This window comes from Phragmites australis, chromosome 10 (assembly GCF_958298935.1).
Source record: "Phragmites australis chromosome 10, lpPhrAust1.1, whole genome shotgun sequence".
Lineage (NCBI taxonomy): Eukaryota > Viridiplantae > Streptophyta > Magnoliopsida > Poales > Poaceae > Phragmites > Phragmites australis.
Window position 1 is genome coordinate 21985572 of NC_084930.1, and position 21342 is coordinate 22006913.

At 42.4% G+C, this 21342-nt stretch overlaps 3 protein-coding genes across 3 annotated transcripts; 2 read left to right on the forward strand and 1 right to left on the reverse strand.

The window, feature by feature from the left end:
- Positions 1-570: 570 nt before the first annotated feature.
- LOC133930338 (GTP-binding protein BRASSINAZOLE INSENSITIVE PALE GREEN 2, chloroplastic) lies at positions 571-4007 on the forward strand. Its single transcript, XM_062376974.1, has 3 exons — positions 571-2126; positions 2640-2807; positions 3403-4007. Exons 1-3 carry the CDS (start codon positions 633-635, stop codon positions 3793-3795), a joined length of 2055 nt encoding a protein of 684 aa, XP_062232958.1. The 5' UTR covers positions 571-632; the 3' UTR covers positions 3796-4007.
- Positions 4008-8663: 4656 nt separating this feature from the next.
- On the forward strand, positions 8664-19582 carry LOC133930340 (uncharacterized). Its single transcript, XM_062376976.1, has 10 exons — positions 8664-9005; positions 9111-9200; positions 15381-15646; positions 16326-16414; positions 16501-16604; positions 16848-16953; positions 17047-17122; positions 17222-17333; positions 18021-18552; positions 19348-19582. Exons 1-10 carry the CDS (start codon positions 8804-8806, stop codon positions 19436-19438), a joined length of 1668 nt encoding a protein of 555 aa, XP_062232960.1. The 5' UTR covers positions 8664-8803; the 3' UTR covers positions 19439-19582.
- Positions 19583-20266: 684 nt separating this feature from the next.
- LOC133930030 (10 kDa prolamin-like) lies at positions 20267-20686 on the reverse strand. The gene has a single exon (XM_062376720.1). The coding sequence runs from the start codon at positions 20684-20686 to the stop codon at positions 20267-20269; it is 420 nt and encodes a 139-aa protein (XP_062232704.1).
- Positions 20687-21342: the final 656 nt, after the last annotated feature.

Sequence of the window (21342 nt, forward strand, 5' to 3'; positions counted from 1 at the left end):
ACTTATATATATGTATACGCAGAAAAAATGAACATAAAACCTTGTATAAAGAGTTAATGGACTAGCCTATCACTATGTTGTGTTAAGTATGTTCAGGTATGCTAACATCTGGTTGGTGATTTTCGGAACTGGTAAGTGTCATGTGTGATTCTTTGGTGTTAATTTACGTCTTGATGTGGCTGCATTTTTTTTTTGCCGGGGCCATTTATCATGTTTTATGTGTGTTTGTCCTCGGATCGAAATGTGCTTCATATCAATGGATGTTGTTAGTAGTAAACTAGTACTCTAAGCTCCGTATTTTAGTCTTCAGTAAACACAGTATGAGTACATAGGTAGTGGTGTGAGTGTATACGTACGTCTACGTATTGTATTGGAGGTTGTAAAAAAACCACACTAAGAGGTTTAAAAAAATCACACTAATATATTTACCTTATTTGCTAAAAAAACCTTTAACAAATTGATGAAATATAATTTAATTGATTAGTGCTTTGATGAAATACCACTTCTATATCAATAATACAGTACCAGAATTGCATTTCATTGAAGCGGTATCAACCGAATTGCATAAATGCAATCTCTCTGTTTCACATACCAGTTGTCTTTCTCCTATCCTCTTCCCCGCTGCCGCTCCAATGGCTAAACCCCTCCTCCCAATCCCCGCAGCGGCAGCTCGCCTTCCCTTCTTCCGCCTCCTTCCCCATCCACCACCACCTCCCCGCCTCCTCGCATTCCTCCCCCCGCCATTCGCGCCTCAAAGCCACTGTCTTTCCGTCTCCGCCGTATCCATCGGCAGGCGCGCCAGGCCGCGGGCCCCGGGCCCAGTCATCAGCGAGGGCAGGGATGACGAGGACGCTGCCGTCGGCCGCCCGGTGTGCCCCGGCTGCGGGGTCTTCATGCAGGACGCCGATCCCAACCTCCCCGGCTTCTTCAAGAACCCCTCCCGCCGCTCCCAGGTCGAAATGGGAGAAGGCGAAGGAGGACTTCTGGCCGCGGATGGGTTTCTTGAAGACGACGACGAGGAGGGGGTGGAGGAGGATGAGTCGATGTCAGAGTCTGATGTTGCCGCTGAATTGGACGGTCTGGACATGGATATTGGTGAGTTTCTCGAAGACGACGAGAAGGAGGAGGATGGAGAGAATGGGTCACCGATGAAGGCTGGCATAGAGTCTGATGTTGATGCTTTCGCCAGCGATTGGGACTCAGAGTGGGAGGAGGAGATGGAAGATGAGGATGAGAAATGGAGGAAAGAATTGGACGGGTTCGCCCCACCGGGTGTTGGGTATGGAAACATCACTGAGGAGACACTCGAGAGGTTGAAGAAGGAGAAGTTGTCCAAGTCGGAGCGGAAGCGACGGGCAAGGGAGGCTAAGAGGGTTGAGCTCGAGCAAGAATCGGCCGTGGTCTGTGCCCGTTGCCACTCGCTGAGGAACTACGGGCTTGTGAAGAATGACAAGGCCGAGAACTTGATCCCGGACTTTGATTTTGACCGGTTCATTTCGTCTCGGCTGATGAAGCGGTCGGCTGGCACCCCAGTTATCGTCATGGTAGTGGATTGCGCGGACTTTGATGGGTCATTCCCGAAGCGGGCAGCCAAGTCGCTGTTCAAGGCACTGGAGGGGAGGGGAAATTCTAAATTGAGTGAAACACCGAGGCTTGTTCTTGTCGGTACGAAGGTCGATTTGCTTCCCTGGCAGCAGATGGGAGCGAGGCTGGATAGGTGGGTGCGTGGCCGTGCTAAGGCTTTCGGAGCACCAAAGCTGGATGCTGTTTTCTTGATTAGCGTTCACAAGGATTTGGCTGTTAGGAACTTGATTTCATACATCAAGGATTCAGCAGGACCTCGTAGCAATGTTTGGGTGATTGGTGCTCAGAATGCAGGGAAATCTACGCTGATCAATGCATTTGCAAAGAAACAAGGTGTTAAAATCACAAAATTGACTGAAGCTGCCGTCCCAGGAACTACATTAGGCATATTGAGGATAACAGGTGTTTTACCTGCAAAAGCAAAGATGTATGACACTCCTGGCTTGCTGCATCCATATATAATGGTAATGAGATTAAACAACGAGGAACGCAAGATGATTGAAATAAGGAAAGAACTCCGGCCACGAACCTTCAGGGTGAAAGTAAGTTTATAATCTGTAGTTCCATTATTTCCCCATCTAGGTAGTTGACCTGTATAATTGTTCATAAATATGAAAACCTACTAGTGTTCATAACTGGAAATAACTGCTTTGTGCAATCTATTATACGAACATGCTCATTATGTTCCTGTACCAGAGGCATATGATAACGTAATAAGGTTGATGCATCACTAAGAGACTTAAACCGAAATTCCTACTTCCTTTCTTTGAAATGAAATTTTGCTAGATGATGGCATTTTATTTACACTATATTAGTTGCCTAGCACAGTTAATCACAAATCAACCGGTTCAGCACTCAGTTGATTTATCTATGAAGTCTTCAGAGACCTCGTGCCCTGAATATCATTGGACACGTCTAATCACTTAGGAGTTTCGGAGACCCGACGGATTATTTCAGCCCTTAACTCATTCTAGTGACAGACGCATAATTATTGTTCATTGTTGCATGGGATTCCATGACATATATTTGGCTCCAATGGCTGTACACTGTTGCAGGCAGGACAATCCGTCCATATTGGAGGCTTAACACGACTGGATGTGCTAAAATCATCAGTGCAAACTATCTATATAACTGTTTGGGCATCTTCCAATGTTCCCCTCCATCTTGGAAAGACTGAAAATGCTGAAGAACTGCGAGACAAACATTTTGGCATCAGACTTCAGGTAAATCTTTTCTAAACTGCTGGAGGTTTCTTAACACATTTAGAGCCCGTTTGGTAGAGCTCTTCTTGATTCAAATTCTCTACGGGAAGTAATTCTCTGGAGGAAGTGATTTATGGCTGAAAATGATTATCTAGTAATTCTCTAAAATAAAATATATGAAAGAAGTGATTCTCTGTGGGAAGTGAATCAGGGGAAGTTGCTTTTTTCAGCTCCTCAATTTTTAGTTCATTTCAGAGAATCACTCCCACAGATTCCACTCAGAGAGCTAAAAGCTGAAAACTGCTGTTTGGCAGAGCTCTCCCTGATTCCAGCCGGGAAGCTGCTTTGAGAGCTCTGCCAAACAGGCTCTTAGTTCTGTTTAATGGAAGACTGCCTGTAGATTACTTGGTTGAACTCCAAATTTTGTACCGAAGGCTGTCAATTTTCAGAAGTTCTTCCATTTTTAAAAGATTACTGATGATGCTATCTGCTACTCTACTTTGTGTTCAATGCATATGCAACTGGAGTTTTTCATACATAATTGAATTATCAAAAGAAAAAGAAGCATACTTGCCTTTCTCTCTATCGTACTGATTGATATGTTTTTGGTGGTCAGCCACCGATTGCCCCAGAGCGAGTCCCTGAATTGGGTCAGTGGACAGAAAGACATATTGAGGTGTCTGGGGTCAGCTGGGATGTTAACAGTATGGACATCGCTGTTTCTGGCTTAGGATGGTACTCCTTGGGCCTGAAAGGCACTGCCACCGTTGCCTTGTGGACATTCGAGGGCATTGATGTGATCGGACGTGATGCGATGATTCTGCACCGAGCACGGTTCCTCGAAAGGCCTGGGTTTTGGTTACCCATCGCCATTGCTAATGCTATAGGTGAGGAGACCAGGAAGAAGAATGAAAAGAGAAAGGCTGAGCAAAGACGAAGAGAAGACCTCCTTTTGGAAGAAGACCTTGATTTGGAAGAAGACCTTGTTTTGGAAGAAAGCACCGAGTGATGACTGTGTAGAGGTGCCCATCAATTACTAACACCAAGGAGTCTGTTTCTCCTATGGACCAATGGGCGATCCTTTTCCGAATAGAAACATGTTATGTGTGAATGATGGGATGTGTCTTTTCAATTCTTCGGAGGGAGCACTGAATGCAAACGTTAAATTTTGTACGCCGATATTTAATGAAAAATGAAAATATAATAGTTGTTTCATAGTAATTAGGTATGGTCTTCTGTGTATTCGTGGTTAAATTTGACCCAAGCGCATTGTTGTGAGTTGGTCCTGTAGGCCTTGTTTGCTGTAGCGATCATTGGAAATCCTCCCTGTTAATAGTCACAGTATCAACAATTTTACCTTAAGATTTGATTTCAACCAAACTAAAATATTCAAAAGCTTGCAAAAGACACTAATCCGGTTAAGGGCATATGAAAAGTAGACATCTTGTGAGATTACTTAATTAGCTCCCCAATTTCTCTCCATCTCATCACTATAGACATTGTCAAGTTGACAGTAACGTGACGGACCAATAACTTTATGAGAACTTCGCTGGCAAATTAAATTCTTTTTTATATTCAATCTAAAACATTCAGTTTTTTTATATATTTTGCTCAAAAGAATAAGAAAAGAAAGTGAAAACTGAGAGTATGAAAGAGAAAAAAAAAGCACATGATAAAGTGGGCATTATATAATCTAGAAAAAGTCTAATTTTGGTCCCTCTGTATTTAATTTTCCATGCTTCATCTCTAAAACCGGATACAACCAATTCTCTAAGGGGTTGTTTGGTTCTCATCTATAGGAAGCAAGGCCAAAATTTGGTCATATTAAAACTACGGTCATACTAAAATTTGGTAATATCAAGTAGTGTTTGGTTTAAGGTCAAGCTAAAATTTTAATCAGCTAAAAATCAAGACGGTTATTTTGGATGTCAAAATCTTGCCTAGCTTTGCTATAGAAAAAAATTTGACGGCTAAATTTTTCGAGGTGTGACCAAATTTTGGCCTTAAATCAAACGGAAACCAAATTTTCTAGGTGTGACCAAATTTTGGCTTGGCTTTTTGGAAACAAGAATCAAATTGCGCCTAACTCTCAAAAATGATGCAACATATAAGGTTGATTTTTGTGTGTAGTTTTGAGTGATGTGGCATCCACATCGCCATTTTTAACCATGTCATCTCCACATTCACCTTCTCTCTTACTTCCCTCCAAAATCCTCCGCTCCTCTAGTGGGAGAGGATCTCGACACGTCCCTCTCTTGCGTTTTCTGGTGATCTGACCAACAGTTCCAAGAAAGAGAAAAGCGGAGAGGGAGAGGATTATTTTGGATAGGGGGAAACTTTTATTACTCATGTTGTTATAACAAGATAATTATAACCAATATAAATCGCTTCCGGTCTCTGCATATCGAAGATGCACACAATCAAAAAACAAGAATTAAAACGAAAAGGAAAAAAATCTGATAGAAATAAGTAGAAGCAATGCCACCCCATAGGCAACCCCTGATATTTTTATTATTTCCGAATGCGAAATCTAAAACCCTAACCAAGGTTGGCGAAAAACTTGTCGAGATTCTAGCTGAAGTAGTACAGACCAAGTACGAAGCCAGTATATACATGTAAAAATAACCTGTAAAGAGGATAAAAGTTTCTTGTCATTGAAAATAAAATTGCTCCAACAACACCATATTGACCAGCACAAGGCTGCCGCTTCAACCAGTATATTAGCTTTTATGCATTTACTAGGACCTTGTAACTAGCTTCCCATCATATGAGCTGCACTTCAAAGTTGGTAAAAGGTTTGTAGCTACCTTGATAATGAGCTAAACAGAATGAGCGAATTGACACTCAAAAAAAGAAATACTTAATTGTTTCATCTTTGTGACAAACACAACACTTTTGACTGTCTTGCCATCTTCTTTTCTTTAGGTTGTCCTTTGTGAGTAAAAACCTCTTGCTGGATGTACCAAAGGAATATCCTCTTTCAACATTTTATATAATGAGTTCACAGAGAATTGACCATTCTGGGTCAGATTCCAATAAAATTCATCTAGTTCATTAGTGATACTGATACTATTTAGGATTGGAACCATCTCAAGAAAAGCTACCAACTGAGCACCTTCTAGATTCCGTCGGAAAGAGAGGTTCTCCTAGGTATATCGAATCACCTTGGCTATAATTGTTTCTTTATATCGAGCTATGCTGTATAGAATGGGGTATTGGTCATGTATAGGTGATTTTCTTAGCCACTTGTCTTCCCTCTTCCCATAATTTAATTCGCAATTAGGTCTTTGTGACGAAAGTACTGTAACAAAACAACTAACACTTTACTTACATAAGCCCAACCCAAAAATAGGAGTCTTCCGGTTTCCACCTAGCCTGAGATAAAGCCTTTGTCCTAAGTATTTAGTAGTTATCAACTCTTGCCATTTGCCCCCCTCCTTAAGAAGTTTAAAGAGCCATTTGCGGAGTAGAAATATGTTTTGCACCTCGAGGTTCTGGACCTCTAAAACCCCTTAATCTTTGGATTGGCATATTATCCTCCATTTTATAAGACGGTACTTCTTTTTTATGTCCACCACTTTGCAAATAGAATCTAGATATAAATTAATTTAATTGTTTGAGCACCCTCAAGGGATTTGGAAGATAGACATCATATATATAGGTAAGCTAGAGAGTACTAAGTTAATAAGAACTAGTCTATCTTCTAAAGATAGATATTTGCCTATCCAATCAAACAGTCTTTTTTTAACCTTTGCCCTTCTTCTTTTTGGTCACTATTTTTTTTTAGTTTCTATAATGAATTGAAAGGCAAAGTGCCCATAGCGTGTCTAAAAAGTTGTACATATTGCTCAGCATCGTCTTGAGCTATCCTAAAGTAAGATAATTTATTCTTGTGAAAGTTAATTTTGAGACATTGATAAGTGCTCAAAGTGATGGTCCTGTTTAGTATAACTTATTGTTGGCTTATGTTTTTCAGAAACTATAAGCTGAAACAAATAGGATTTTAAAAATCTGAAAAGTTAGCTGTCGGTGTATCAGGAACCGGGGGTCCCTGAGTCCCGAGACCAGGCCAGCCGTCCGCCACGTGTCACCATCCCGCGAGGTCCCTCCTGCAAGATGAGAAAAATCTAAGTTCCGGGAGAAGGTGCTCGGGGCCACAGCCTCTAGTCCCCGAGCACCTCAGTTCCCCGATGACCCGCAGAGTCCAAGTACCGGGAAGAAAGTGCTCGGGGAGGTGCCCGCTCGCCCCCGAGTACCCTAGTCCCCCGATGGGCAGAAGAGCTAAGTGCTTGGGAGAGAGTGCTCGGGAGAGAGTGCTCGGGGCTGCACGTGGCAGCCCCCGAGCACTCGGTTCCCCGAAGGTGCGTGCAAAGGCGCTCGGGAGAGGGTACTCGGGGTTGCACGTGGCAGCCCCCGAGCACTCGGTTCCCCGAAGGTTCGCGCGAGGGTACCCGAAGCCCCGACGACCCAGAGGGGCCCACCGACGAGGCGTCAACCAGTCAGAGGTCCAAGGTCGTATTTAATGGGCATGCGCGGCCTGACATCCCCAACTGCTCCCGCCGCAGTGTCAATCCCTGCCATGCTTTGACAGGGGGACGTGGGTCCATTAATTGCACGGGTCCCGTCCCGTATCATCCGGGGTATCTCGGGATAACGTTGCCAGGATCAAAGCGTTCCGCCTGCCACCCTGCCCTGGTAGAGGAACAAGACAGGGTGGGCGCGCGGGGTGCCTCTGTGGCTGCCCGGTGGGCCCTCTCAATGGCGCTAGGGCGTCCACAGTGACGGGTGGTCGGACGCGCGCCGCGTTTTTTCACCGCCCCTGTCACTTCGCCCAGAGGGAATGATAACGCCTTTCTCAGTCGTGGCGTCTTGGAACATGTGCCCCTTCTTTCCTATTTGGGGTATGTCGTGGCCGGCGAGTGCATAAAAGGATGGGCATACAGAAAGAAGACGAGGGGGATCAAGAACACAGACCAAGACAACCCGAACACACTAGAAAACATCCGAAGACAGATCGAAGACATCATCTGAAGAACACCGCAAGCGAGCTTGAGCAGAGCTAGAACAAGGGAGCCTCAAGCCCTCAGTTAGACAATATATTCTTGTAACCAGATATATCCCTGAGGGATCCCCTTTGGGGAAGGATATTGCATCCACACAGGAGTAGGGTATTACGCCCCCGTGCGGCCCGAACCTGTCTAAACTCCGGTGCATTTATTTCTCTTTGCACTAGGTCGACCATCCCCCACCACCGGCTGTTGCATTTATTTTCAGTTCCATTTATTTCTCCGACGAACTCATTCAGGATCATTCCCCGGCCGAATCTCTAAAAAGGGGTTTCTCAGGATCCCTGCGACAGGAGTTCATCCTTCGACATTAGCTTCTGTTGAATTGAACTAAAAACTGATAAGCTGACTGAGAGTGACTTTTCTAGCTTTTAGTATGCCGAGAACCTAAAAATTTCTCGTAAAAACCAACAGTCAACAGCAAAAAGCAAAAGTCATAAGCCACCTTCAATAAAATCCATAAATTTCAGCTATACCAAACAAAGCCGATGATATGGCTGCGATATTTGTGATTGTCATGGTGCTTAAAAAACACCTAAAAGACATTTTTTTAAGGATACCTAAAAGACAGCTTTTCTACGTGATTTGCATCGGTTCAAGAGTGGAACTAGTTATATTTAGTTTTGGAGACGAGAGACTAAAATTAAAACGACAAAAGAGTCGACGGACTAAAGATATAACCTTTCCTAAATCTAAAGTCAAATGAGTTCAGTTCAATAGTTTTCAAGGAATAGTTCAATAGCTGTTGCGGTCCTTTTTCAGTGAAAATTTTGCAAAATCCCCTCGCAGAATATTAGCATTTTTCCTTTGAAAGTTTTTTCGGAAGTCCTGAGATATCCCTCCAAGTCCAATTAGTAATTTGTTGGTTTGTGTGATGCACTCGACCCAAAATGGACACCGTACCATGAGGCCGCGAGTACCAAAACCCTAGTCCCCCGATCCCTCTACGCTATGGCCGTCGCCCCCTACACGCTCCGCCTCTCCCTGCCGCCGCGGCACGACGCCCCGCTCCACCCCCAGCTCCGGCCTCAGCTCCGCCGCCGCGCGGCGTCGAAGTTGGCGGCCAGCTGGGCGCCTGCCGGCGGCGACGCGGACGACGGGGTGGGCGGCTGGTGGCTCCCCGAGCAGCCGGTGGAACAGGGGAACAGGCCCGGTAATTTGGTCATTCTCCGATTTGGTCGCTCACCGACGAGCGGATGATGTGAGGTTGCGACTTTAAGCGGATTTTTGTCCTAATTGCGGGGATTGTTGTTTGTAGGGTTTGGGAGAGCTATCGCGGTTGGGCTGGGAGCTTCTGCAGCGATCGGCTTGGCTGGGCTGGCGTGGCACTCGCCATCCTCCATGAAGTGTGAGTTGCTTACCATTCTAGCCCCCGCAGTGAATTCCTTTGTTAATTTCCATGTGATCCTGAAAGATTGAATTTTGACTTGAGATTCTTGCTGATTATACTTTGTGTATAATATCTTTTTAAATGTGTGGGATAAAATAGGAGAGTTTTAGAGCTGTTTGTTTTAGCTTGGGATTATGAAAAACAGCTTTTAGATTATAGATTTTAAAAAGATGGATTGTTTAAAGCTGACGGTCCAAAAACTGAGGGTTGTTTAGCATCCTGGATTCTAGGATGGGTTGGTTGTATACTTTGATTGCGTAATGTCCGTAATACCCCTAGTTTTTCTAAGTGCATATTTATGTCTGTTTAACCTTTTCTTTCATTGTTTTTTCGTATATTATTTGAAAGGCATTTATGTCTCCATCTTCGTTTCCTACAATGCTGTCTCTGCAACGAGCAAGATACACATCAACTGTGTGCTTCCAACCTCTGGGATTCACACGAAACATGCAACATGGAGAACTAAGCGAAGAACACAAGCACAAAATGCTTTCTGAATGATGCGCATGGACATACTCGATGAGTGATCTGACGAGGTTCCGAATCTGCTTGGAGTTGTGCTTCCGGAAGTTACCTACCGCCTTGCCAATGGCAATGACCTATCAAACGAGTTCACAGGAAAAATATTCAATACATGAATTTGTTAAGCATGGACGAATCCCTCGACGGAGGCGGTAGTCATCGTCTCACCTTAAAGGTGTCCATCATGAGGTCCAACTGCTGCAGCCACAGGAGCAGCTCCAACAACTCAGCTTCCGTCTGCATCAACTGAGCAGATTGGAGTTAGTACTAGTGTTACCATGAGCGAGGTAAAGAGGCACTCGACGATGCCGTCGCGGCATCTTGTTGCCGGCGTCAGGGAGGGGCAGCGGCGGAGAGGGGTCGGCGGGGAGAGGTGATGGTGTGGAGGGGGCGGACAGAGGGGCGTCGGCGGCGTAGAGGGGGTGGTGTCGGGGGAGGAAAAAAAGAACGGTTTGAGAATAGTAATGTCATTGGTGGGTTTGTGTGGGCACTTCTATTTTTTCCTATAGTCATAATCTGTAAAAAACTAGTGGGAGGCAGCTTGTAGATTGTGGTAGAAAAGAGGGTTAGATTTTGAAAAGCAGATTGTACAATCTACTTGTTTGTTTTAGCTTTAACTTTTAAAAGCAGTTTTTCAGAATCCCAAGCTAAAACAAACAGGCCCTTATAATGGAAGCTCCAGTTAACTTTTCTAGTGGGATGTAAAGCTATGGCATAGTAGGCAATACCTGCGACAACTGATTTCAAGAGGATATGGGAATGAGCCAGGGCCTAGTTGTGGGAGTTCCTGTCCACCAGGGTTCATATACTTAGCATCGACTTGGTCATTGGTGTTCCTTTTCTATTCAGAGTAAACACAAGCATGTGCATTATGTGGCACGGCATAGGCAGTTCTCAATGTGGTCGATTTAGGACTCCACAACTCTTGTTGTGTGTTGTAGAAGATGTAGGATGCAAACGCATGTGTGAGTGAGGTGTGTCCATGTATGTGGCTTGTTCAACCTCCCTTGGGCTCATAAAACAAAGAAAAATCAATAGGATTGGAAAACACTAATACCATAAGGCATTGTGAATTACTTTAATTCATGTTGGCCATGCACCTACGCGACACCGATACGGATACGTGTATCGGTATCGGGCGGATACGGATACGCGGATACGCTATTTTTCTAAAAATCCCGATACGTGGATACGTTTGATTTTAAAAAAAAATTAATATAGTGCATATAATAATAGCTGGAACAAATTACCTTGTTCTTGTGTCATTTCTTCTCTCTTTTCGTACAACCATTCCGATGATCCAAATAGCCAACGCCCAACAGTTGAGGCTAAAAAATAATGTACAAGAGAGTTACAATTACAAACCACAAGTGCATAGTTGTGTAGAAGTGAGGGAAAATAGATTGAATTACAGCACCTTCGAGGATGAGGAGCCTTCCGGCTTCCACTTCACGGCATTTCTTCTCTTATATAATCAGTCAATCAGATAGCATAGCACATAGCTACTGCATAGTATAGTTCACAACATAGCACAATATATTGAGATTGACATAGCACATAGCAGTCCACAAATCACAACAATAAACTATAGAGTTTAAGTTCTACTTAAAGTTCTATTACATCGCAATAACATAACAATTTCAAATTTAGGAAACGATAATTCATGAAGGAGATAACAGGCTGGCACGCTGCAACTCCAAGTTCATCCTCCACCAATCCAACTAGGCTTCTTCATCCTCATTGGCTTCAACTTCATTCTCCTGAATATCAACCTCTACGTCTCCAAAAGACACGGCTTGCAACTCAGGCTCATTGAGAGAAAGGTTAGCCACTTCAAGAATGCCTAAACCACTAAGAGAGTCAAAAGAATCTCCTCCCACATCCCACATCCTTGATTCTCCTTTCTTGTATGCATCGGTTCTTCTAGAGAGATGTCTCAGATTTGAATGCACATGGACCAAATCTTCAGCACGCTCTGGAGTTAAGGCATTTCTTTTAACACTATGGATGAAGCTATAAGTACTCCAATTCCTCTCACAGCAAGAAGATGAGGCTGGTTGGCTAATCAATCTAATGGCCAAACTCTGTAATAGAGGAATATATTGTCCATGATTTGACCACCAAGTCATTGGATCACAAAGCCATCTATCAAGAATTGAATCATGATCATTGAATTCCTCGGAACAAGTTGAGAATCTTGCGTATTCTTCTTTCACTTTTGTTAATTCTTCTTGTATGGGAAAGAACTTCTTGAAGCAATCCATCCTCATTTTTGATACCTCAATATCCTTGTGTGGGGGTACACGGCCAACACCTCCATCGAGCCAATTTTTGCTATAATATCTACAATGTTAGCATCAAGCAAAAGGTTAAAAGTTGTATAGCTTGGTCACTTGAAAAAATATATAAACATAAGCAAGTACAAGACAGCAAGAAAAGTGTAATCATAGGTAGATAACCTTGGATTAAGTGAATGAGCCAAACAATGAAGTGGATTATTGCCTTTTGTCCATCTATCAATCAATATTTTATGAATAACCGAGAACAAATTAGATTCCTCATTTTGTTCATTCCCTTCCCATAGATATATCTCTTTCTTCACTTTCTCAATCATTGAATCCCACATCTCATAAATCAGATGAAGACATGGTGTGTCGGTGTCTGCAACACGTATCATATCATAGATAGGTTGAGTAAAGTTGAGAATGAACTCTACATTGCCCCACCACACATCACTAAGTATCTTCTCTTTGACATGAGCAGCAATTTGAGCATCATCTTTGTAGTGATCCCATTGCTCACTAATTACCATGCTTTGAAGAGGCCTCTTTACCTCCATAAGCCGTTGTAACATACACACAACTGAGGCAAATCTTGTTTCAGCAATAGCAAGTAACTTCAAATGGCTAAACTCATTAAATATTGAAAGTCGCATGCCATGATTCATGATGAAATTCTTGATCATTTGAGCTTCAGTTTTAACATTTGTTATAAATTCAAGTGTGCTCCAAGCAAAAGCCTCTTCATCATTTTTCGGCTGTTTAGGCTCACAAATATTCTTCAAAGCAAGATTGAGTGTGTGTACAACACATGGTGTCCAAAATATGGTATTATATTCAGCTTGCACAAGTATACCCGCACCTTTGCAATTTGCAGCATTGTCAGTGATGACTTGTACCACATTATGTCGACCAACTTCTTCAATAACAGACCTCAGCTTGGCAGCAATGTATTCTTTTGTCTTCACATCGCCTTCACAATTATCAGCCTTCAAGAACATAGCTACTTTCCCAGAAATTGCAACATAGTTAATGAGCGGCCGTCTCTGCGGATCTGACCAGCCATCAGCACAAATTGTCACTCCCTTCTCACTCCATGTGCTCTTTGTACTCTCCAATAATGTGTCAATGTGAGCCCTTTCTTGCTTGAGAAGGGTAGTCCTTAACTTGTTGTACCCCGGCATTTTATAACCCTTCAAATCATTGCTGCAAGCATAGGTAAATGCTTCTTGAATGTATGGATTTCTTGCAAAATTGAAACAGATCCCTACAAAAACAATAGAATTAGCACAAGTAATGGTCTTGAAAAATTGCAGCTGTAGTTGACCAATGAATATGTGTTGCATTGCAATTGCATACCTCCTGAATAAAATGCTCTTGCAATTAAAGCATCCATGTGCTTGCGCTGGTCCATTTTCCAAGCTTTCTCTAGTGCAGAAGGAGGTCCACTCCGCTTTTTCTTATTGCTATTGGATGAAGAAGTAGGCAAGGACACAGTTCTTTGTTTTGATCTTTCTAATTGTTCTTTAGCAGCTGCAACTTCTCTCCTCATTTGGCTAAGTTCATCTATTGTCACCTTCGGGCACATACTGATTCCCTTGTTGGACTTTTTCAGCAAGTGAGCTTCCACTCTAGTGTAGCTACAAATTTTTTCAATTGAACAATAATTGCATCTCCATCTAGCATTGCCTCCACCTGCAGCTGGTTTCTCTAAAATTGTGACATGATCCCACAGTGGAGCCTTGAGGTCAGTAATGGATCGAGCAGGAGCACTTGAGGTTGCACCACCACCACTACTAGAAGTTGCCATCTGAATTTAAAGTGAACAATTGAGTATAATGTGCTAATCTATACTATATTGGTCTGAATTTAAAGGTTTGAATTTAAAGAGAACATCAGAACAATTGAGTATAATGTGCTAATCTATACTATGCTGGTCTGAATTTAAAGATATTTGAGTAGCATATCTATATGTATACTGGTCTAAACAGTCAAAAAGGGAAGATAAGTGCTAACCAAGATAAGTGAATCGGGTGCTCACTGCTCAGTGCACAAAATGAGTACTGCAACCACTATTTTTACAGCAGATAAGAATAAGCTTGAATCGAATTATTGAAGCAATACATATATGAGCAATAGGAATCATACGATGGCTCACAGGCCTCTGGAGTTGATGAAATCCGCGCACCGCGCTCGCCTTCCCCGACTGCCGAATCGCGCACTCCAAGTCCAACGGCAAGCAGCGAGCCTGACCTGTCGGCTGTCGTCCTCCTCCGCCTGCTGCGCTGCAAAGTCGATGCTCCGTCGCCCGCCGTCCTCCTTTCGCTTCCTCGGCCTCTGCGGGGGCGTCGGAGGTCGGACTTGCCGAACTTGGCTGTGCACGGGGCCGGCGCGCGGCAAATCCGCAGCCCCGCTGGCTCCGCGAGGGGCAGGGCCAGATGCCGGCACGTAGTCGCCGGTCGCAGCAAAGCGGCGGCGCGCCGGGGCGTTCCTTCTGGTGGCGTGTGCTGGATGCTGTCGCCGGCGCGGTGCTTCGGATGGACGAGAGAGAGTTCGAGAGGCGGCTGTGGAGTGTGGAGTAGCCGATTAGGTCATGGAATCAGATGCCATCTTGGGCCGGGCCGTATCACTCGCGTATCGACTACGTATCGCCCAGGTATCCGAAATTGATTGATTTATTTAATTTCCGATACTCCACGGATACGTATCGGTGCCGTATCCACTGCGTATCCGTATCGGATACGGTGTCGGATACGGATACGCCTGTTGCACCATGTATCCGTGTTTTCCAGCCATGCACACATGCTACCCTCATAGGCATTCCTGCTCTTTATAATGTAATGATGGATTTGGTGCTTCTGTTCTTTTAGGGGTTGTTTGCATCTCAAAAACTATCAAAACTATATTTGGTTAACAACCTAAAAACCTTGTCTTGTTAAATCTAGGATAAACTAGGAGTAACAAAAACCGGTTTTGCTAAAACTCGCATCATGAAACAAAACACCTACCCATTTTTTTTTTCTTCCGAAAGCCTGTTTTGGCTGAACAGTATTTCACTAAATGCGATCTGAAGCAAATTCTGAGTATTAAACAGCCACTTAATTCTTTTGATCGTTGTGAACTGTTTCATTTTTTCACAGATGCAGTCTATGCTAAGTTAGGCTGGTGTCTTGTGTGTTTTAATTATGGTGGTAGATGTTACTTATTCCTTGTGAATTTGCAGTTTCAGTGCACTCCGTCTCTTTGTTGAAGATTTTGAGTTCTATTTGGAACACACAATTGCCCAATTTTTGTTTAAAGAGAACAAAGTAAATCATGGAATGATGCTAAATTTCAGGTTTACAGCCACTCATTGTTGCCCCATTACATTATGTTCAAGAGAAATTGTCATCATTGGAGTCAACAGAGACACCCAAGGAGGATGCCAATGACAGAGAACCTGGTGAAAGTGAAGTTTCCAGCACAACACTGGATGAGAAGGCTGAAGCAATAACTGATGACTCAAGGCAAAATCACAGAACAGCTGTTGGCAGCCATGTTTCATTTAGAATTCCTATAGATCCTGTACACAAGGAGGCTTTCTCTATATTGAAGAAGCTACAGGTACTTTAAAATTTTTAATTATGGCCTACCATGATTTAGCTTGTTAAGATATCTCAAGTTCTCAACTTTGCGGAAGGATTTCATTATGATTTGATTTGTACCTAAGCTGCTACTCCCTCTACATCTTATTCCCATATAGCATAGTTACATGGTTGCATATTGGCTTGATTACGGCTTTATGGAGTTACCTTTTAGGGGCTTATAGTTTTTTTTAACACAGGGCCATATATTTCTTGAAGTTAACTGATACGCTACTACATAAAATGTTTTATGCTACCTTCTCTATGCTGTTTCATCTCTAAGCAGCTCCAATTTCATATTATCTTTGATGTGGAAAATAGTTTTTCCCTGCATCTATAGATGTTCTTTTTTTAGTTCGACGGTGCATCTTCTTAGGACAAGAGTTCATTTGTGTCGTCTGACACTTGATTATATAAAGGTCAACTAGCATGATCCCTTAAAAGTGGTTTGCACTTATTACTATGTTTGGCTGTTTCATAAATCTCTTGAAAGTGCTTTGCACTTATTATCGTGTATGGCTTTTTCAATGGTCATGCATGCTTTGTATGTTGTGAATTCTTTCCCCATGACTTATTAATGTAACTGTCTTCTGTGAGAAACCATGTTGTTAGTAAAGAAATGTTTTAATTGCGTTTCCTCATTTACTTTGCCCGCTCAGATACTTGAGAAAGATGTTAGCCCCAGTGATTTTTGTACTCGGAGGGAATATGCAAGATGGTTTGTTAAGTTATGCTCAAAGTTTGAGAGGTAATGAGGAAAGATAGTACAAAAAAATATAAAAACTATGCATGCTATTTCATTATTAGCTTCTTCATGTTACGTTCAATTTGTAGAAAAAGGACGCAAAGGATCGTTCCTGATAAGTTAACATCTGCCTCAGTCCAAAGTGCCTTTGATGATGTCAATTTTGATGACCCAGATTTCTTGTATATCCAATGTAAGTTCCATTGTTTGTTGTAAGGCCATTAAAGCCAGAAAATTATCTTACGTTTCAGAGACAAGCTTCACTACCTAATCATTCTACCCTGAATTTGCCAATGTAACCTGCAGCGATGCTTTTCTGAGATACACATTTCCTTTATTTATTTTTCATGACACTAGCTTCCATTAGACTTCCAGATGTGGTAGTCGAACAGCACTGACAATGTAAGATCTAATTTTCTTAATTGGTGATGGACAGCTTTAGCTGAATCTGGTATTGTACTTAGTAAGCTGTCAAACTCCTTGGAAACATCGACAAATGGCTCTCCTAGTTGCAAGGGAAATTCCATGTTCCTACCTGATAGGTACCAGCCTAACATACAAAATTTTGTGGTCTTCTTTGTATTTGATAACTGAAATGTTATTCTCAGTTTTTATATTCTTTGTTGCGGTTGTAGTTATCTCTCTCGTTTCGATCTTGTCAACTGGAAAGTGCTTGTGGAGCATCCATGTACATTACAAATAGACCAAAAGGTACACATATCTTTTATCTTGTTATTTTGTGCTGCGACATTTTAGTTAGATGCTTTTGCTTCATTCTTTCTGTGAATCCTGACTCTGGTTACAGTCCAGATGCTGAGTCAAAATGTTCGCATTTTGGATTTGCGTGCTTGCCCAGATGTGTCTTCGTCCATGCTCATAGAGCTGATGGCCGGCGAAAATAGCATCGTAAATAGAGTTTTCGGTATGATTTGTTGATATTCTTCCTTCTATCTCTTCAGTTGCTTGCAAGACCCTCAATTTACTTAGGACTGTCTTTCTGTAACTTAAATTGCAATAGTAATATGGGCTAATGAGGACCTTCTTTTAACATTTTGGTTGATCATTGTAGTGATTGGGAACTACTTGTTTTTGCATATGTTAGTGGTGTGTTTCGAGTTATGCTTCACTTTCACAATTCACATGTGGAAATATGAGCTTTTCTGTTCGTGTTATTTCCTTGTCAGTTACATTTCATCACTATTAAAATGGATTGAGTTGTACTACCGAGAACTGCTTTTAAGTATTTATTTCCATGTTATATTGTATCGAGTTAGGCCTCTATGTTCAGGTTATTGCTTTAACATGCAAATGTGACTTGTACCTTTTTCTGCATGATACTTGAGGTTACCATGGTAGCTATTTTTAATTATTTTTAGTAACTCTTTTGAAAAACAATATGCTATGGAATAAACATGATCTTATCTGCCTTTGACATGTATGAACTTATCTATTAGTACCTGATCTGTTGCTCATACTATGTCTTACTCTGTTCTGGCCACTTGTGATAATGATTTATAATCTTGGTGATACCAATTGGTATGTGAGCAGATCAGCTATGTCTGTTTCAATGTGCTGTCCTAATTTTCTTTAAAATCATGGGATCTGATAGGAAATACTAGACGCCTTCAACCGCACAAACCTGTAACAAAAGCACAAGCAGCTGCTGCACTGACCTGTGGTCGAATGGAGGAAGCAATTCGTGATGAATTAAGCAGACTAGAAGTAGAAAATCAAGCCCACCTTTCTGCTATAGCTGAAATAATGGAAGAGTTAATTAGTAGAGGAGATATACAACAACGATGGGAGGAGAAGATGAAAAAGGAGCAAGAACGGGCTTTAGAAGCTGACAAGGACCTTCAACATGTTTTGCATGAGCTTGCAAATGAGAGGACAGATAGAGAAAGGGAACTAGCAGACCTATCGAAGGAAACCGCAGCTTTAGAGCACCAGAATCAGGAACTCATAAGTTTAAGGTCAGAAGTTGATGGCATGCATGATAGACTAGCAACTGAGAGTGCAGATGTCATGGTTGACCAGAAAACTTTGGAAAACCTGTTGTCTGACATGACCAGCAAGCATCAAGCTGTCAATGAAGCTAAATCATATCTTGAAGCTGAGAAGGAAGCTCTTACAATGCTAAGGTCTGTTTTTTATATGACCTTTCCTTTTTTGGTTATTGCACGTTTCTGCATGTTCAAAGTAATATGTAACACCTGTATTTGGTTATACTGTACCTAAGACACATGCATGACTTTTGGGTCAGAGCGGGCATGCAACTGAATCTGCATTCCTCCTTGTTTGTTTGGGTTACAACTTTTGAGAACTAGCGTTTTGCTGGCTGCATTGAGAAGCCATAGGCTGGAAAGCCAGGCTACAGTCTGGCTGTTTCTTTGGTTAGCTGGTTGACCAATGATTAAATTGTAGTTGATATTCGAAATTTCTGGATTCTGAGTCTTAGAAATTCTAATTTGAATTCAAAATTCGAAAAATGCAAAAAAGTCAAATAGCATGAAATAAAAGACTGAACATTTTGTTTTTTAGATAAGTGCCTATACAGTGAAGGAGAAGCTGAATCTAAAACCCATTACTTTTCTCTCATCTGCATGTGTAATGTTTAGGGGAATAAGGGCCTTAGGATGCGCTTCTGTTGCGAAAAATATGCCTACCACCTACACCAGTCTTGAAGGAGTGCTCAATATCATCAGTGACCTCTCTGTTATCCTAGCCGCTTGAATGTCAACACTCCGGCCTTTATATTTCTAAATTTTATTCTCATTTCTGTATCACCAACTAAGCAGCATCTATCTAGCCCTGGTAGTATGGAGCATTTCGAAAAGTTTCAAACTCAACTAACTGGTTCCCTGGTATTCTCGGAGTAGAAGAAAAGAAAAGTAAATCTCTGTTAAAACTGATGTAATACATTGATTGTATTTCAGGTCTTGGGTGGAAGAGGAAGCAGCGCGTGTCCATGAACGAGCTGAGACACTTGAGAAGGCTGTAAGAAGGTGGCGAATCCCAGTGGATTGAGCCCTGCAAACTAAATAGGCGTTGCATCGGTGTATCGTTAAGGACTTGCTCAAATTGTTTGCATGTCTTTGGTTTCAGCACCTCTGCTGTCAGATTTGAATAATTCTCAGTACTATATAATGGTCGCCACCTCTTGTTATCTGAGATCGTCATTTTCCTTTGCTTCCTAGTGACTTGCTGTCATTCTGGGGCACGGTGGTACCTGTACACCTGGTTCCTTTTTGTTTTTGGCATTTAATGTAGATATCTTGTTGCCTTGGTGTCACTGGATCATTCCATGTACATATCATGGAAGCATGTTGTCCACAGTTCTAGTATGCAGTCGACATAAGCGAACTCATTTAGTAGCGATGGTGTAAGCTGATTTACGAAGGAAATAGTGCATTTGTCTTACTGAAGTAGTACAGAATCACCATCTGCGGCAGCATCCTTTTTTTTAAATTTTTTATGGGAAGCTCAGAGCTTTCGTTAATGGTGATTGTTCAGACTACAAGCTATCTACGGCAGAAACTGCACATGCTGATTCGCAACAGCCGTTTGCCCTGGTTTCGATCACGGATCAGACGTAGCCCAGTAAAGAGAACGAGAGACCCGAACACAGGAAGGCTCATACTTTCTAGCCGGGTGACATGCGGGCCACCAGTTGCATAGTGCTCGTACGATGGACACCATGGTCCCTGGCTCCATATCTTTGTACTGAAGAAAAGGCACATAATTAAATATAGATAACATATGAAAAGTATCTTATTTGGTACTTTTCTTATTCTTACTGAGTCACATGCGATGGCATGTGAACTTTATTATTGGGTACAACACAAGGTTATCTATCTAGAACGCAACACCAACAAAGGGTTGCTGGAAGAACACAGGCGAGGTTGCCATGGCCACCGGGTTGAACATGAATGGCAGCTGTATCGCCATCTCAGCCATCATCCTCATATGCTGCTGTTGCTGCACCACCTGCCAGATGGCATCACAGTGGCATTGCGGCAGCATCATCATGTCCGGCGTCATCATTGGCTTCCAATACTGCTGAAACGGTAAGGCCAACGGTTGCTGCAGCATCATCATGGCCGGCGAGGCCAAGCTGCCCATGGTGAACGCTTGCTGTATCATGCAGTATTGCAAACATGGGTTCATGGCGCCCAGTGCCATCGTCCTTGGGTAGTCCTGCGGTAATACGGTGGCAGTAGTGGCACTTGCACAAAGAGCAAGGAGAGCAAACAGAGCAAACATCTTGGTTGCCATGGTGTTGAATTGCTTGCTTCCTCGAGAATGGTAAGATCTCCTTGTTGATATAATGGGTGAGGGTGATGGATTGAAGATTGATCGAGGTCCTATTTGTAGATGCATACATGCTGCAAACACCATGTAGATCAAATAAAATTTTTGGCCTTTGCAAAACTGAAAGTTTGAGGCTGGATAAGCTGGAGGTGACATGGCATTTGGTAGAATTTGGAGATTTCCTCAACCGTCTTTGGAAGAATATGATTGCCGCCACGATAATATGCACAAAAATCCTTGGAAAAAATAATGCCTTTGTTTGTCTTCATAAATGGGTGAGGGATGCATGACAAGTTTATTTTGCATGTGAATGCCACATCAGACTGATTTTGTTTGTTAAATTGAGTTTGTAGTATTGTGACTAGCGGAGGTGGATTAACAAAATTCTGCAACTGAATTTGTCCAGGACTAGTGAGTGCAACCTTTCATAGCCTGGATTTTTTCTAGTTATTGAGATGTATGACTAAAGCAGGTATTGACATGCTTTGCCAATGTATGAAAAAAATAATGTATACATATGGTTATTGAGATGTAGTTGGAGTTTTGTTAACAATGTAATAACAGTGCGATAACATTGTTCAAGAAGGCAATAAATTCACAAATTAGGAGAGCAAGCTACT

Excerpts from the sequence above, each read along its gene's own strand:
- LOC133930340 (XM_062376976.1), top strand. The coding sequence starts at position 8,804 with ATGGCCGTCGCCCCCTACACGCTCCGCCTCTCCCTGCCGCCGCGGCAC. Across the intron at positions 17,123-17,221 it reads CATTACAAATAGACCAAAAG|ATGCTGAGTCAAAATGTTCG; the intron begins GTACACATATCT and ends GTTACAGTCCAG. Across the intron at positions 17,334-18,020 it reads CATCGTAAATAGAGTTTTCG|GAAATACTAGACGCCTTCAA; the intron begins GTATGATTTGTT and ends GGGATCTGATAG.
- LOC133930030 (XM_062376720.1), bottom strand. The coding sequence starts at position 20,686 with ATGGCAACCAAGATGTTTGCTCTGTTTGCTCTCCTTGCTCTTTGTGCA.
- LOC133930338 (XM_062376974.1), top strand. The coding sequence starts at position 633 with ATGGCTAAACCCCTCCTCCCAATCCCCGCAGCGGCAGCTCGCCTTCCC. Across the intron at positions 2,127-2,639 it reads CACGAACCTTCAGGGTGAAA|GCAGGACAATCCGTCCATAT; the intron begins GTAAGTTTATAA and ends ACACTGTTGCAG. Across the intron at positions 2,808-3,402 it reads ATTTTGGCATCAGACTTCAG|CCACCGATTGCCCCAGAGCG; the intron begins GTAAATCTTTTC and ends TTTGGTGGTCAG.